The sequence below is a fragment of the Cervus elaphus genome, chromosome 18 (genome assembly GCF_910594005.1).
Source record: "Cervus elaphus chromosome 18, mCerEla1.1, whole genome shotgun sequence".
Taxonomy (NCBI): Eukaryota; Metazoa; Chordata; class Mammalia; order Artiodactyla; family Cervidae; genus Cervus; species Cervus elaphus.
Genome location: NC_057832.1, coordinates 125,479,755 through 125,497,553, shown reverse-complemented (window position 1 = coordinate 125,497,553; position 17,799 = coordinate 125,479,755). Strand labels below are relative to the sequence as shown.

General features: G+C 37.8%; 1 protein-coding gene across 1 annotated transcript; it reads left to right on the top strand.

Moving 5' to 3' along the window:
* The first annotated feature begins 8,372 nt into the window (after window positions 1–8,372).
* On the top strand, window positions 8,373–9,296 carry LOC122673733 (olfactory receptor 140-like). Its single transcript, XM_043871578.1, has one exon. The coding sequence runs from the start codon at window positions 8,373–8,375 to the stop codon at window positions 9,294–9,296; it is 924 nt and encodes a 307-aa protein (XP_043727513.1).
* Window positions 9,297–17,799: the final 8,503 nt, after the last annotated feature.

Genomic DNA, 17,799 nt, shown 5'->3' with positions numbered 1-17,799 from the left:
CTTTGGGCATTAGCAAAACAATAGTAATAATTCAGTTCAGTTCAGTTCAGTCGCTCAGTCATGTCCGAGTCTTTGTGACCCAATGGACTGCAGCACGCCAGGCCTCCCTGTCCATCACCAAATCCCAGAGTTTACTCAAACTCATGCCCATTGAGTTGGTGATGTCATCCAACCATCTCATCCTCTGCCGTCTCCTTCTCCTCCTGCTGTCAATCTTTCCCAGCATCAGGGCCTTTTCAAAAGAGTCAGCTCTTCGCATCAGGTGACCAAAGTATTGGAGTTTTGGCTTCAACATCAGTCCTTCCAATGAATATTCAGGATTGATCTCCTTTAGGATGGACTGGTTGGATCTCCTTGGAGTCCAAGGGACTCTCAAGAGTCTTCTCCAACACCACAGTTCAAAAGCAATAATTCTTCAACACTCAGCTTTCTTTATAGTCCAACTCTCACATCCACACATGGCTACTGGAAAACCATAGCCTTGACTAGAGGCACCTTTGTTGGCAAAGTAATGTCTCTGATTTTTAATATGCTGTCTAGGTTGGTAATAGCTTTTCTTCCAAGGAGCAGGCATCTTTTAATTTCATGGCTGCAGTCACCATCTGCAGTGATTTTAGAGCCCCAAAATATAAAGTCTGCCACTGTTTCCACTGTTTCCCCGTCTATTTGCCATGAAGTGATGGGACCGGATGCCATGATATTAGTTTTCTGAATATTGAGCTTTAAGCCAACTTTTTACTCTCCTCCCATAGATTTTTTTTCAGTAACAACTGAACTGTAATCCTTTGGGCAAACTCAAAGTTGTTGCCTGAAAGAGAGCAGTTTGAAGAGACTTAAAATTCTTTTGAGTCTCTGGGGACCAAACCAGCTTGTTGGTTTGAAAAACTGAAACCTGCTGAGTTTCAGTTATAAGTTTTTTTAAAGGCTGGACAAGATCTTCATAACCCAGAATGCAAATGCAGCAATAGCCTGTAATGCCCAAGAATCTTCTCAATTATCTTAAAGTCATATTTGGCTCATTTAGGAATTTCAGACAATAAAGTATAAGGATTGGCTACATATTATTCATATATCTAGAACAAGTCTCCATTTATCACTTGACATTTTTTACACACAAAATAGGAGTGTTGCATGGACTATTACAGGAAATTAATAGCCCCTGTTCCTTTAAATTCTCAGTGATGGGTTTTAACCCTTCCTTAACCTTGGGATTTAGTGGGTGCTGCTTTTGATGTGAAAATAGGTGAGGGTCCTTGAGCTTGATAATGACAGAAACAGTGTTTTGTGCTTGACCCAGATTTTCCATCAGCTCACACTTTAGGATTTACATTTTGTTTAATTAAAAGAGCAGGTTCCATATTCATGAGAACAGAGGCCTGGGCCTTGCTCAGTATATCCACAGAAGGAGTAAGGGAGACTCTGGCCAGATTAGAAACTCTAGAAAATAGCACAGAGTCCTAGTTGCAGCTTAAAGTATGATGGAAATAATATCATTTGGCTCCTCCAGACAGCCCCATTACAGTAGTGGATCAGGAGGAAAGCAGACCACAGGTTTCAGTGAGCACAGAGGAATTTGCCCCAGTGTCCAAAATGAATCAAATGATTGGCCCTCTACAGTTATTAGTACCCAGGGTTCTTCAAGTGTAATTAGGATGAGAGCTTTTCTGGAAACCCCTGGGCACCTTTGGTCCTGATTGTCCTGAGAGCCCAACCTCTGGGCCCCAGAGTAAGATGTAAAAACTGGAGAGATACAGAGCAACATATATGTCACTTCTACCCACTTTTCTTGTTTTCTACAGAAGTGGTCTAGTTGTAAAACAATATAATTAAGAGACGCTTCCACAGGTCAGCGTCCCCTGTCTTCCAAAGGATAGTGTGGTCATTTGGTATCACAGAAGATCAATCATATCTTTTTTTTTAAATTCTGGGGATCAAACTTGTCCCAGTTTTTAAAATATATTGTAACGAATTGGTTGTGAAACCAATAGCTCCCATCTGTAAGAGAGGAAAGGGTGACATGCACAGCCGTGGTTTTTTCACACCAGAAGCGTCCTTCCCTACTCTAGATGGGGATGTAGACAGGCTTTCCACTGAAGCTTTCCTCCCCTGTCAGATGCAGTCTGTCCCCTACCAACGCAGGCATCTTACTCATCCCTCCCAGTTCTACCACTAAGGCAGGGGAGAGATGCACCAGGGGTAGACCTGATGGCATCCCAGATTGATTTTCAGTTCCTTACCACCAAGACCTTTGTTTGATTTGCTCTTTTCTCTGATGCCACCCAGAGTGTAACAGAGTAGATTTCCAGAATCTTTCCCAAGCTAGGACTACTAGGGGAAGCATTCGTCTTTCATGTCCCTGTGCACATTTCTGAATACAGTCCTGACCTCTGTAGAAGTGGTGAGTCACAAAAGGATGAAGGACAACGAAGATTCCCTTGTGAGTGTCACAACACCAGTATAGCAAAAAGGTGGTGGAGTGTTGGCCAATGAGGAAAAAGTGATTTTTGTCCTCAAGCTACTAGGGCCAATCCTTCCAGTTAATTCCCACAGATTCCACAAAAGGAATATCTAGGGAGTTGAGACAAAAGCCACCAGAGAGCCTCCTCTGTCCACTAAGAGCTAGCACTACCAACGGAAGAAGCCCATCGTACTTCCAATCTGACCAGATCCTGCAATTCCTGATTGTGTCCTCAAAAGCCTCATGGTCACCAGCAGTGCTTCTATTCACAGAGATCAGAGGCACAGCCATGACAAAGACTCACTTTCAGGTCGCTGGCCCCTGAGGCAGGCAGGCAAGAGAGTGCCCTCTAGCCTGAGAGACCTTCCTGGAGCTAGAGCTCCGCCTCACTCCCAAACATGCTCCTGTAAATTTTGGCTCCTAGCAAGGCTAGGCGCTTCCATACTTGGGGTCTAAGTAACAGTACATAGGAACGGCATGGATCACAATTCTCTTGAAAGTTGATAATCTGATAGACTAGGTTAGTAGTTCTAATTTCCCACACAATTATGAAATGGTCAAAGTGACCAGGAAAAGGTGACTGAGAAAGGAAAGTTCAACCCACACGCTTTACCCATCTCTGGCCACTCCCCTGTGAGTGACATTGGGTGTCTCTTGGCATTGGCAGATCAGTATAAACCCTCCACAAGGCTCCCCTTTTTTGGAGCTGCCTTCAGTCATTATAAGGCACTGCAAAACCAGAGAGCAAGGCTCATCAGTCCGTCAGGTTGTGTCATTCATTCACACAGGCACACCACAGAGTTAGAAAGTAAAGCAGAAAGCATGTATACTGAGAAAGCAGAGAGGGTAGAGCTCTGAGTGTTCTTACCTTGTCCTGAAGATCTTGGACAAGCCCCCAAGATGATAGCTTACAGTGACAGGTGTCAGATTTGTGATCTCCGAAGAAGATTTAGCTTTGGGACCAGGGACCAGGCTTGATCACTCAACAGCATTTATGTAGCAGAGTTTATTAAAGTGAAAAAGGACAGAGAAAGCTTCTGACATAGACATCAGAAGGGAAATGGAGTGTGCCCCACTCAGTAGTCTAAGCAAGGGAGTCATACACTTTTAATCAGTTATTACAATAAATCAAAATAATGTCTCAAGGTTGTAAAGATCTTACTAGACCCACTCCCATAATTTATGTTTTATGATAACAGAATTAGCCAAAAGGTTTTCAGGAAGGAGAAATCATCCTCAAGAAGGATACTTTGATGTTATATAATCCTTACTAAGGAATGTGGGGGGGGGGGAGAAGTTTGTTCTTTCCTCCTCCTTGAGAATTCCAGATCCCTATCTCCTCTTTGAGAGCCCCAGGCCCTTTTCTCCTCCTCAGGGCCCCTGGACTTCTTATCAATCTGCCAAGTAATTGATTCTCTCACCCTTGAGTTTAAGAATCTGTATTGCTGTCTCTCTATGATCCAAACCACTTTGTCTTTGGATTTGTATTCTGGAGACAGACTTTCATGGTATAGCTCCAGGAACTCCTCTTTTGAAAGCTTATTTTTATATACAGCCTTCATTGATTTAGACCTAACTCCACTCTTTCCCTTTAATGCTACTATAGCATTTGAGAGTTGGATGAGACAGGTGTATAGGTTCTAAAGCAATCTCTCTACCCAACACTGTAGATATTTAAGTAGAAGCTGGATGATTACTCAATGGGCCATTGTGAATGGACTTCAATCTTTTATGAGGTTGAGAATGATAGCCATGTCAGTATATACTAATTATCTGATTTGGTTCTGGCTTTCATTTCAGAGTTGATAGAAGAGATCTAGACATTTTTTTTATGAAAGCACTTTAGCAAAATCCATATCTCCTATCCTTCTTTATATAATTTAAAATCCTCTTTCAGACTGCTGTTGACATTTCCCACCATGAATAGCATTATAGCACTCTAAAATTGAAGATCATGGAATCTGGTCCCAGCACCTCATGGCAAATAGATTGTGAAAAAACAGAAATCGTGAGAGACTATTTCCTTGGGCTCCAAAATCACTGCAGATGGTGAATACAGCCATGAAATTAAGGTTCTTGCTCCTTGAAAGAAAAACTATGACAAACCTAGACAGTGTGCTAAAAAGCAGAGAAAATACTTTGCCAACAAAGGTCAATATAGTCCAAAGCTTTGATGTGAGAGTTGGATTACAAAGAGGCTGGGAGCCAAAGAATTGATGCTTTCAAGCTGTGGTGCTGGAGAAGACTCTTAGAGTACGCTGGACAGCAAGGAGATCAAACTAATCAATCCAAAAGGAAATCAACCCTGAATATTCATTGGAAGGACTGATGCTAGAGCTGAAGCTCCAGTAGTTCAGTCAACTAACTTGAAGAGTTGACACACTGGAAAAGACCCTGATAGTAGGAAAGATTGTGGGTGAGCAATAGAAGATGAGATGTTTGGGTGGCATCATTGATTCACCGGACATGAGTTTGAGCAAACTCAGGGAGATAGTGAAGGACAGGGAAGGCTGGTGTGCTGCAGCCATCACAAAGAGTTGGACACAACTGAGCAACTGAACAACAACAATACTAGAGTTTCTGGTTAAGCTAGGTTTGGCCACGTGGTTTCATTTTGCTTAATATCTGTTCTTTCATGACACATGCTGCTCACAATGACCATATTCTCTGGAGTCAATCTAGAGGTAAGTACAAGTTATTTTTATTTTTATTATTGAAAGCATATCTGAACATGATGTGGTGAGTATTGTTTATATAGGAATATTTCTGAGACTCATTGAATTATTTTTACAAACTAATTTCAAATATTGGGGTTTATTTCTCTCAGTAAATAATTTTTATAGATCTTACAATTTGTACCAGCATAAATGTTTCATGTCACTTTAGCTGTAAATCTGTGATTTAATGTAAGGATCCTGGTCCAGTGTTTATTGTCCTAGCTTCTTATTTACATTTGGAAAATGACATTCTCATTCCCTGTCTTACATTTACTTGCTATAAGTTGTGAATCTTTTATTTCTATTCTATACGGATATTATACAATGAAATTCAAATGACTGTAATGTATTTTCACGTAATTGAAAAATGTATTTATTTCCATCATTATCACGTTAACCTCATTTCAAAATTGGCACAAATACTACTTTGAAGAAGTACTGTAAACTTCACTTGGTGTGAAGTGCCAATATTATAATTGCATCCATAATTATAACTTAATATATATCTGAAAGGGCTTGTGAGGTGATGCTAGTGGTAAAGAACTAACCTGCCAAACTGTACATGTAAGAAATGGGTTTGATTCCTGGGGCAGGGAGATCTCCTGGAGGTGAACATGGCAACCCATTCAGTATACTTGCCTGGAGAATTCCATGGATAGAGGAGCCTGGTGGGCTATGGTCCATAGAGTCACGAAGAGTGGGACATGACTGAAGCGACTTATGACATATATTTGAAAACAATATGCTAAAATTCTGATTTGAGTAAAGAGTAGATTAGAATGCAAATTATTTTAATATAATTTAAATATCTGATAGTTACTCACATAGATGTTTAATTTACACAGTACAAAGTATTCACACTCCATAATAAGCCCATATGTTTTCAAATATTTAAATTCATAAGTGGTCAACTATTTTGTTGTTGTTGTTGTTTATTTTCCTCCTGTCACAGGGTTTTGCCTTCATGCAAACTTAGGGAGGAATTTGAAATTAAAAGTTAATGCTCTAAAAGTTCTTCTCTGCTGTTCAGTTAATTTCAGGAAATAATTGGATTATTGGCAAGACCCGCTAATGATGATGAAATACCCTTGAGATCCCATTAGCTACAGCTAAGAAACTTTACATATTTGTCCACAAATAGAATACATGGTTCTACTTTTAAAGTTCATGCAAAGGGACCATTTTATAAGCCAACAAAGACATTTATCATAGCTGAGCTGACTGGCATTTTAAAATCTTGCATTTGCTTCTTTCTTGATGAACAGCTACCTGAGGACCTAATATGGACCCACGTCAGACTTGTTCATAGGTAAGATTTCTTTTTTCCCCTCAGGAAATCATAGACTCTTTATCATAGACTCTCAGGTAGAAATGGATGTTGTAACATATCACCTGTTACACTCAAGTATTTAACATTAAAATGTGTTTTCAGCATACAGACCATCAAGGAAGATAGATTCAAGTACAATACTATTAATTTAGAAGTAGAGATATTTTGGTGTTTTTTTTTTAAATTGCTATATTTTAAATTAGTAAGAAAATAATAAAATTAATTAAATTAAATTAGGATAAACAATTCAATTTTCACCCAAAATTTTCTCTATTTTGTGTTACAAATGAAGGCTATTCTGGTGATGCTGAACAATTTTAAAAAATATCTCTGTTAAAAAGTATATTTTTCAGACATGCACTGTATTTCAATTAACCATTTATCCAATGTTGAGCATTTAAATTTTTCACAGTTATTAATAATTGTGTTGAACATATTTGTAAATAATAAGTTTTCTACTTTAAAAATGTTTCCATTAGGGCTTATTCCTCCAAAGAGTGTTGTGCACCAAAGAAAACTGAAAAAGCAAATTATTTATTCAGAGATACTTCTAAATGTTTTATTATGTTAATTATATCTAACCCTTACTCTTTGTACATTATACCCTTTTCTGATCTGTTGGAAAATCCTATATCAGAATAAGAAATTGCAATGAAGCTGTTTCACTTTGTTTCCTTATAATTTTCAGTTTTGGAATTAGTGTTTAGTGGTTGATTTACAATGTTGTGTTTATTCTTTAAATATTTTTTGAAGTGGGCAATTTTTAAAATCTTTATTGAATTTGTTACAATATTGTTTTTGTTTTTCTTTGTTTTGGACATTTAGCCACAAAGCATGGGGATATTAGCTCCCCAACAAGTGACTGAATCAGCACCCCAGAACTGGAAGCCTCAGTCTTAACCACTAGAACACCAGGAAAGTTCCTGTTGTGTTCATTGTGGACAATTAACAAATAAAGCTCTTTATCCATTTATCTTTGAAGGGAAAGTGTATTTGCTAAATACACTCTAGTGTATTTATGTTTCTGCTTTTCTTTGGAAATTTATGACTCCAAATTTCTCAATCTATTATTTATGCAGTAGTCTGTAACCAATTTCTTATGGGAAGATGGGAGAGAACACGAGAAGGCATGTAGCTTATGTATTCTGGCTTGATACCAGGTAGAGTGGGTCATTAGTGTCATATGCATATTCCCTAAACTGTCTGCTTTTGATAAATATTTATTGGCCATGTATTTCTTTCCACAGTAAGAGCTAAGGTTCAGATGCAAATTTTCATGGTGAAGGGAATAACTCTTACCAGTGTGTAGCACCTCTTACCTTACAAGATGCATCTGAGAATGACAATTTGCAACCTCACAGACACAGAAGAGCCTGCAGAAGGAAATGGCAACCCACTCCAGTAGTCTTGCCTGGGAAATCCCACGGAGCCTGGTGTGCTACAGTCCATGGGATAGCAAAGAGCCGTATATGAGTTAGTGACTGAACAGCAATAAGACAAAGAGGGGGGAAAGGAAACGGGACACCGAGATAACTCAGCAGAGTCATGTGGAGTTGGACAATGAAAGAGAATTCAGATCTTATGTAAATATCCCAGTGTTTTCCATAAATTACACATCATATGTCATCCTATAGATATTTTACAGGGGGCAGGCACTAGGTGTCTGAAGACATGACATGCATCACCAAGGAAGTAAGAAAATATTGAAGCAAGTAGTGGAGCAAAACTGCCAAACACATGCTCTGGAGTCAGGGACTGCTCGGTTTTTGCTCTAAGAAATTCAGGCTATAATTCTCTCATGATTAAAACCTATCATTTTTTATTCTTTTTTTGATAATTCAGGCCCCAGGAATGCATCAGTTCCTAAATGGATCCCATGTCTCCCCACAACGTGACCAAATTTGTTCTTCTGGGACTCACACAGAATCCACATTTGCAGAAAATACTCTTCACTGTCTTTTTGTTCATTTTGCTATTCACAGTGCTGGCCAACCTGCTAATTGTCATCACCATCTCCCTCAGCCCCACACTTTCTGCCCCTATGTACTTCTTCCTTACTCACTTATCCTTCCTAGATGCCTCCTTGACCTCTGTCACCACGCCCAAATTGATAATTGATCTGCTGTACCAGAGGACAACCATCTCCTGGGGTGCCTGCCTGACTCAGCTGTTTATGGAACATTTCCTGGCGGGATCAGAGGTCACCATCCTCATTGTCATGGCCTATGACCGCTACGTGGCCATCTGCAAGCCTCTGCGCTACACGACCATCATGCGACAGGGGCTCTGCCGGCTCCTGGTGGTGGTGGTCTGGACTGGGGGGATCCTGCATGCCACTGTGCAGATTCTTTTCACCATGGACTTGATCTTCTGTGGTCCCAATGTCATTGACCACTTCATGTGTGATTTTTTCTCACTGTTGGAACTTGCGTGCAATAGTACCTATAGGCTTGGAATTGTGGTGGCAGCTAACACAGGGGGGATGTGCTTGCTTATTTTTTCCATGCTGCTCGTCTCCTACGCAGTCATCCTGAGCTCCCTGAAATCCCATGGCTCTGAAGGACGACGTAAAGCCCTCTCTACATGTGCTGCCCACTTCACAGTAGTGGTAATGTCTTTTGTCCCTTGCATATTCACCTACACGCGTCCTGTGGCTGTGTACCCTACAGACAAGTGGGTGACTGTGTTCTTTGCAATCCTCACTCCTATGTTTAATCCTATCATTTATACAGTGAGAAACATAGAGGTGAAAACTGCCATAAGGAATTTGTTGAAGAGAGGAGTAATTTAGACTTGTCACGATGCCGAGAAAGTGATGATTTATATACATATGTAGAATTGTACCTGTTTTAAATTGTGAGAGTAAAAGTTTTGAGGATCATTGGCAGAAAAAAAAAAAAAGCACAGAAACTATTTGTTGATTATTTAACATTGGCACATTTTAGGTATTTTGATAAGTTTTATTATACTTTCTAGAGTCTTCAATGTTCATGTTCATAGCTTCAGATTAGGCAAAGGAAAGATCTATAATCTAGTTTCATGATTTTAGAGAATGTTTTACTCCAGAGTCTTCCATTTACTTTACTAAATTTTGCGTACTTGTTACTTGGGAGAAACCAGTTTTTTTCATAGGACATTGACTCAGATCTTCTATTTTTCCATAGCCTGTGGTAAAGCAACTAAGGGATAGAAATTTTTTTTCAGTAGATCTATTGGGACGGAGCAGTTGAGTGAAGGAATTGCAACTGAATTTCTTTTTTATTTTTCTCCCATATGGATTTACCAAAAGTCAAAAGTGAGGCACCAACAAAATGAGGAAGGAAAAATTCAAAATCTAATTTTTTCCTTGCCACTAAAAATAAGCCAGAAATTTTAGAATTATTCATTTGCTCTATTTTTTTAGAATTTTATTTTTAGTTGAAGAATAATTAGTCTATAATATTGTGATGGTTTTTGCCATACAATGACATGAATACCTCCCTCCTGAACCCCCCTCCCACCTCAGTCCCCATCCCATCCCTCTAGGTTGGCACAGAGCACTGGCTTTGGGTTCCCTGGGTCATACGGCAAATTCCCACTGTCTATCCATTTTACATATGGTAATGTGTATGTTTCCGTGCTACTCTCTCAAACCGTCCCGCCCTCTACTTTCCCCACTGCATCCACAAGTCTCTTGTTTATGTCTGTGTCTCCTTTGCTGCCTTGCAAATAGGATCATCAGTACTATCTTTCTAGATTCCGTATATATCTGTTAATATACTATATTTGAGTTTCTTTTTCTGACTTACTTAACTCTGTGTAATAGGCACTATGTTTATCCACCTCATTGAAACTGACTCAAATGCATTTCTTTTTAAAGCTAAGTAATGTTCCGTTGTGTGTATGTACAACTTCCTGATCCATTCATCTATCAGTGGACATCTAGGTTGCTTCTGTGTGCTAGCTGTTATACACAGTGCTTCAGTGAACACTGGAGTACATGTGTCTTTTTCCCTTATGGTTTTCTCAGGGTATATGCCCGGCAGTGGGATTCTTGTGTCATATGGTAGTTTTGTTCCTAGTTTTTAAAGGAATCTCCACACTCTTCTCCATAGTGGCTGTATTAACTTTCATTCCCACCAACAGTGTGTAAGAGGGTTCCCTTTTCTCTACATATTCTCCAGCACTTATTGCTTGTAGACTTTTTGATGATGGCCGTCTATGTTCTTAAATAGTATTAGTTGTCTGTGGCATGTGCAGGTCTATAGAGAAGAAAATTATCTGCAGTCTTAATGATTCAATTCATCCCTTGAGAAGATGGTGTCAAATGTGTTGTAGTCTTGTCTCACCTGTAGCACTATATTTCAGCACTACAAGCTTTTTGAAATTTTCAGTTATGTCACTTCACTTTTACAAAAGCACAACAATAGTATGGTAACAGAGTTGTTTATTGTTGTTTTTGTTGTTTAAGCAAAAAGTCCCTTCCTTTTTTCATTCATGAAAGTGAAGTGGTTAATGTGAACTTTCTGGATAGTTGGGGATACTTGCAATGCTCCTCACTGCACCTAGAGGACATCAGGTCATCTTTCGTTATTACATCACCCTTTATCAATCAGGGCTTCTCTGACTGTCTAAGCAGACTGAAGTGCTATGTGCTCATGTGTCTGATTTTGTGACCTTGTGGATGGTAGTGTGCCAGACTCCTCTGTCCACGGATTTTTCCAGGCAAGAATGCTCAAGTGGGTTGCCATTTCCTCCTCCAGGGAATCTTCTTGACCCAGGGATCGAACTTGACTGTCTCATGTCTCCTGAATTGCAGGAGGATTCTTTACATGCTGAGTCAACTTCTCTGATTACAACATGCCATGTTTCTTTTCACAAATGTTGCTTGGTCAAACTCAGTGGTCAACTGGAGTTATTTCTTTCATGATTTGACCACACAGCAATGCCAGAGCATGGTACTGGGTGACTGTATTTACTAAGCTGTTCAAGGCTGTCTCCAGGAGGCAGGGATATACAGTGGAAAAAAGATTGCCTCTTCAACTGCATTCCCTTACATCATATATAAAACACACCACTATAATACTCCTAGAGAAAAACCTAGGGAAAATACTCTTTGACATAAATTGCAGCGATGTTGTTTTTGGAATTGTCTCCTAGATATGTCTCTATTTTGTTTTATGGAAATAAAAAAGTAAAAAGCTCTTTGTTGTCTCAAATGAAAGCTTCTTTATTTTCAAAGTCCTCATCTTCTTGGGCTTAATTTCTTTAATACTTTATCATCTCAGAACTTATAATAGTTTTGACAATGTGAAAATGGGCACAGATGAGAAAGAGCTATTGGATCATTGTATTTCACTTCTAAACAGGTTTTAAAGGAGATTCCTACAAACAGGTTATATACAGATAAATCCCAGACAAAATAAAACAGAACAATTTTAGTTAAATAATACACAGGGGGACTTCCCTGGACATGTAATGGTTAAGAGTTTTAATGTTTAATATTTAAAAGTTTATAAAGTAGGGGACACAGGTTCAACCCCAGGTTGGGGAGATTCCACATGTCCTGAAGCAACTAAGCCCTCAGGCCACAACCACTGAGCCCAGTTGCTCAGCCACTGAAGCCACAAGCTTAAGTCCGTGCTCCACAACAGGAGAAGCCAAAACAAGGGGATCCCATCACACCGCAAAGACGAGTAGCCCCTGCTTGCCATGGCTAGAGAAAGCCTGACTGCAGCAAGCAAGACCCAGGGCAATTGAAAATACATAAATAAATAAGCCACACAGGGTAAGAATATCTACACTTTTATGAGTCTTAGCTTTTCTCTCTAAAAACAGCAGGATTGTATTATCCAGGGGAAAAAAATTAATTTAAATCAGGAGCTTCACAAAATATAAATTAAATACAAAAAAATTGTTTAATTCACTGATTAATGGGAGAACTAGTAAGATATTATTAATCAGTCAAAAGGAAACTCTGATCTACCATTTTTAACATTGCCTAATTAAGAATGTGTAATGAATTTATTTGTTGTTATTGTTCAGTCGCTCAGTCGTGTCCAATTTTTTGTGACCCCATGGACTGCAACCTGTCCATCACACTCCTGGAGCCCACTCAAACTCATGTCCATCAAATCAGTGATGCCATCCAACTGTCTCATCCTCTGTCATCCACTTCTCCTGCCTGCAGTCTTTCCCAGCATCAGGGTCTTTTCCAGTGAGTCAGTTCTTCACATTCTTCACATCACATCTTTACTTTTTCATAGTTTATTACTATAAAGCCCTTCCTGTATTTCTTACTGACACTAACAGCAATTCTCCAAAGTAGGTATAATTATGATTATTCCATTTCACTGATGAGGAGGAATAAAGTTAAATAGAGCTAAATAATCTACATATTAACAGAGACAGAGCTTGTATTCAGATCATCATTGTCCTAAATTCAAATTTTATTCTTCCTCAATCATTTCAAAGAATCTCAGAGAAAAGAGAGCATGCAATTAGAATCTCTCTTATTTTCTAGTAATTGGAAAACATTCTATAGTATTTACATACCTCTATAGTGTGCCGACATACAGAAGCAGTTGGTTCTCAGAAAGCTATATGCCTTACTAGTGGAATATAAATCAGGAAGAAAATAACTAATATTTAAAATTATATTGAATTTCTTGTTCTCTTGGGGAAAAAATCAGTGATTATGAAAATTAATTGTACAGTATCTAAGCTGTTGTAAACAATTTGAAGCGACATCAAATGGTCACAATGACATCATAAAATTAAATTTTAGCTTTCTTAACATACCGAAAAGATGGAGGACCAGAAAGATTATATAACATGTAAATCAGCTTTGATTTACCCTTCAAGTTTGAGAATCTGTGTTATATCTCTCCAATGTTTTAAACCACTCTGTCCTCAGAGTTGTATTCTGGAAACACATTTTACCAGTATAGTTCCAGGAACTCCTTGATTGAAAAACTATTTTTATGGTCAGCCTTCATTGGATTAGGCCTAACTCCATTCTCTTTCCATTGTATGCTTCTCTAGTGCTTGGGGAGCTCGACTGGATAGGTGTAGGGGAAAGGTGTAGGGGATAGGGGATAGGTGTAGGGGAAAGGTGCTGGGAAAGATTGAAGGCAGGAGGAGAAGGGGACGACAGAGGATGAGATGGTTGGATGGCATCACCGACTCAATGGACATGAGTTTGAGTAATCTCTGGGAGTTGGTGATGGACAGAGATGTCTGGCATGCTGCAGTCCTTGGGATCACAAAGAGTCAGACACGACTGAGCTACTAAACTGAACTGAGGGGTTCTAAAGCAACTTTTCTACTCAGCACTGTAGTTAATTAGATAGATATTGGATGACCGCTTAATGAGTCATTGTAAATGGATTTCCATCTTTTATGAAGTTGACCATGATGACTTTGTCAGTCTGCACTAATTTTCTGATCTTACACTAGGTTTCATTCCAGAGTTGAAAGAAGAGTTCAAGACATTTTTGCAATTATACTTCAACAAAATTTGTATCTCATAATTCTTTGTGTGTGTGCTCAGTTGCTCAGTCGTGTCTGCAGTTTTGAGACTCCATAGACTATAGCCTGCCAGGCCTCTCTGTCCATGGGATTATCCTGGCAGGAACACTGGAGTGGGTAGGCATTTCCTTCTCCAGAGCATCTTCCTGACCCAGGGATAGAAAAGCTCTGCTGTCTCCTGCAGCTCCTGCATTACAAGCAGATGCTTTATGACTGAGCCACCTGGGAAGCCTTAGATAGTTTCAATTTTTCATTGAGACTATCTGAACATGGTGTGTGAGTGTGGTTCTATATAGGAATATTTCTGAGTTGAATTGAATTACATTTATTTATCAAATAATTTCAATATCAATATTTATTTATTTTAGTAGATAATTGTAATGGGCTTTACAGTTGGTGGTGATATATGTGTCATTCTTCTTTAGTTGCAAAACGATAACTTAAAGATCAGTTCCTGGCCTAGGATTTAGTGGCCTGGCTTCTTCTCCTTAGCAAATGACATTCTTATTCCATTTTTTAAATTTTCTTGTTATAAATTGTGAATAATATTGTCTGCCTTTTTTTAAATTCCATACAAATATTATTCAATGGAAGTGGCTGAAATAAGTGCATTTTATAGTCTCTATGTACAGGTAAAGATTGTAATTGCTTTCATAATTATCATATTTATCTAATTATAGAACTGGCATAATAAACAACTACTTTAAGAAGTACTGCGAATTTCATCTGTTTGAAGTGCCACTATTATAATAAGACTCATAGTTACCACTTAATGTATATGAAAGCAATATGTTAAAATCATTATTTGCATATGTAAGTTAAGCCACAAATAACTATAATAAAGATTAAATATCAATTAGTTATCCACCTAAATATTTAGCTTACACAATACTATTGAGACGTCATAATAAATTCATATGTTTTCAAATACCTGAATTCATAAGAAATCAATGTTTCTTTTTTTTCCCCTCTTTTCATACTGTTTTGTCTTCATGTAAACTCAAGAAGGAGGTTAAAATTAAAGATGCATGATAAAGAAAGCTCTCCTCTGCTATTCAGGTAATTTCAGGAAACAACTGATTTGCTGGCAAAGTCTAATGTGGTGAAATACCCCTGAGGTTCTATTAGCCACAATTGAGAAGCTTTAGAGAATGTGCCCACAAACAGGACATGTGATTATTTTAAGGTTCCTCCAAAGGTACCACTTAAAAGTCAACAAAGACATTCACTGTAACTGAGCTAGGTGGCAGGTTTAAATCTTACATTGTTGCCTCTTTCTTGGTGAACTAACAGCTTCCTGGGGCCCTGGCCATGGACCTATGTCAGACATGTTCATAGGTGAGATTTCTTTTTTTCAGGAAATCATATAATCATAGACTCTCAGGTTTCAATGGATCTTATAAATCATATTATCATCCTTAACCCTTATCTTTCCTACACTAACTTGTATCTTTTTCAGCATATATAACATTTAAGAAAGATGCATTCAATTACAATATTATCAATTTAGAAGTAGAAATACTTGGGGGATTTTTTTTTCCTTGTTGATATATATTTAAGTTACTGAGAAGAAAAATAATATTAGTTAGAATTATATCATAATAATTAAAGAGTTCAAAGTTTCATCCAAATTTGTTACAATTTATTTTACAGCCTAAGAAGTTTCTTTGATATAGCACAATTTTAAAAAATATTTCTGTTAAAAATTACACATTACTTAAGGAGTTGCCTGTATTCCAATGATAAATTTCTTTAGTGTTCAACATTCCATATTGTTTCTAAATTTTCCACAGCTCTTAATAATAATGTTTGACACATTTGTAAATAATGATTTTTGTCCTTTAAAAATATTTTCCATTAGAGCTTATTTCTAGAAACAGTAGTATGTAGCCAAAGAAAAATGAAAAAATAAATTTCTATTTCTTCACAGTTATTTATAAAATAATGTTATTATATTACTTATGCTAACTCTTACCTTATGTACACCATACCCGTTTCTGATCTGTTGATATATCATATCTCAAAATAAGAAAATGCAATGTAGCTGTTGCACTTTGTTTCCTCATAACTATAATTTCCAGTTTTGAAATCAATTTTTTTAGAGTATAGTTGACTTACAATGTTGTGGTTATTTTGGGTAACTAAAAACTAAGCTCTTTATCCATTTGTCTTTTAAAGGAAAGACATATTTTGGCAGAACACATTTTATTATATTTATGCTTAGTCTTCCATTTTCTTTGGGAAATTTATGTCCCCAAATTTCTCATCCTCTTAGTAATCCAATCTCCTGTAACCAGAAATTATGGAAGATGGATGCTATGGGAAAATTGGAGAAGGCTTGAGAATGCATGAAGCAGACACATGAAAGAGTGAAAAGATTTCTTCATGGATGGGTGCCTTGCTGCTGTTTGGGAATGAACTTTCAGTTCTTAATGGTATTTAACAGGGGCACTCTTCCTGACTTGTGTGCACAGATACACATTCATATATAGGGTAAGTGTCCAATAAATATTTTTGAATGAGTAAAGTTGTAATAGGTAACTAACTTAACAATAGATTTTATCTATGCTTGTGTTAGTCTGTGTATATATGTATAAATGTATAGCTACCTATCTCTGTACATTACCTTAAAGAATCTTTCTGTTCTCCACATTAACTTTGCATTTTTAGAACTTTGAAAATAAGGATTTCCTCTACTTGAAAGATCTTTGTTTACTGAAAAACTGTGCAATAGTTATTTTTTATCCAATTTTCTGGAAGCTGTATATTAATTGAATACATCTATGTTGAATTCAATGTAAAACATAATTTTGAAGAATACTAAATATCAATTAACAAACACTATAACTATCTTGAAAGTAAAAAGACCACTAGCATACTTTTTCCTAAAGGCAATTAAATATTTTCATATTTACCTCATAAGGTCCATCAAAAACTGTTAAACTTTCCAACTTCCCTTTCAAATGTGTATTTTTGTCTCTTATAAAGTAGAGAGCAATAATAAACAGAGCAGAAGAAAAAGAACACATGAATTCCCCCTAGGTTTGTGGTCTGGAGAATCAGGCATATTCTTACCCATATTGAATGACAATTCGCCAAGCTTTCACTCATCATCTAATAGATTTCAGACACTGCAGACATCATGTCAGGCACCATGGTTAGTGAGAAAACACAGTTGAATAGTTTATGTGTTTTGGTTCTACCAGGCGGAGTGTGTCACCAGTGAATTCTGCATATTTACCAAAACCCTCTGCTTATGATAAATTTTATTGACCGTGTCTTTCTTTCCAGTTAGAGCTGAGGGTTCAAATGTAAATTCTCATGAAAAAAGGAGTAACTCTTACCTGTATGGCACCTGTCACCTTACAAGATAGAAGATGCACACCTAAGAATTTAATGCAAGCTATAATGTGACAGAGGTGGGCTTAGAAACACAGGGCACTGAGATTCTAAGCAGAGACACGTGGAACTGGAACCTGAATGAGAATCCAGGTCTCATGGAGACAGCCCAGTGTTTTCACAGTAACTACAGATCATGTGTTGCCCTATAGGTAATTTTCGGGTTACAAGTACAACATGTCTGAAGAGATGGAAAGCATCATGGAGAAAATAAGAAAGACATGAAACAAGTACTGGGGCAAAGTTCCAAGGACATGCTCCACAACTGCAGTGACTGCTCTGTTTTTGTTGCAAGAAATTCAGACTATCATGCTATCATGATTAATAGGTACAATTCTTGATTCCTTTGTAGGTAATTCAGGACCCAAGAAAACATTGCTTCCTAA

Excerpts from the sequence above, each read along its gene's own strand:
- LOC122673733 (XM_043871578.1), top strand. The coding sequence starts at position 8,373 with ATGGATCCCATGTCTCCCCACAACGTGACCAAATTTGTTCTTCTGGGA.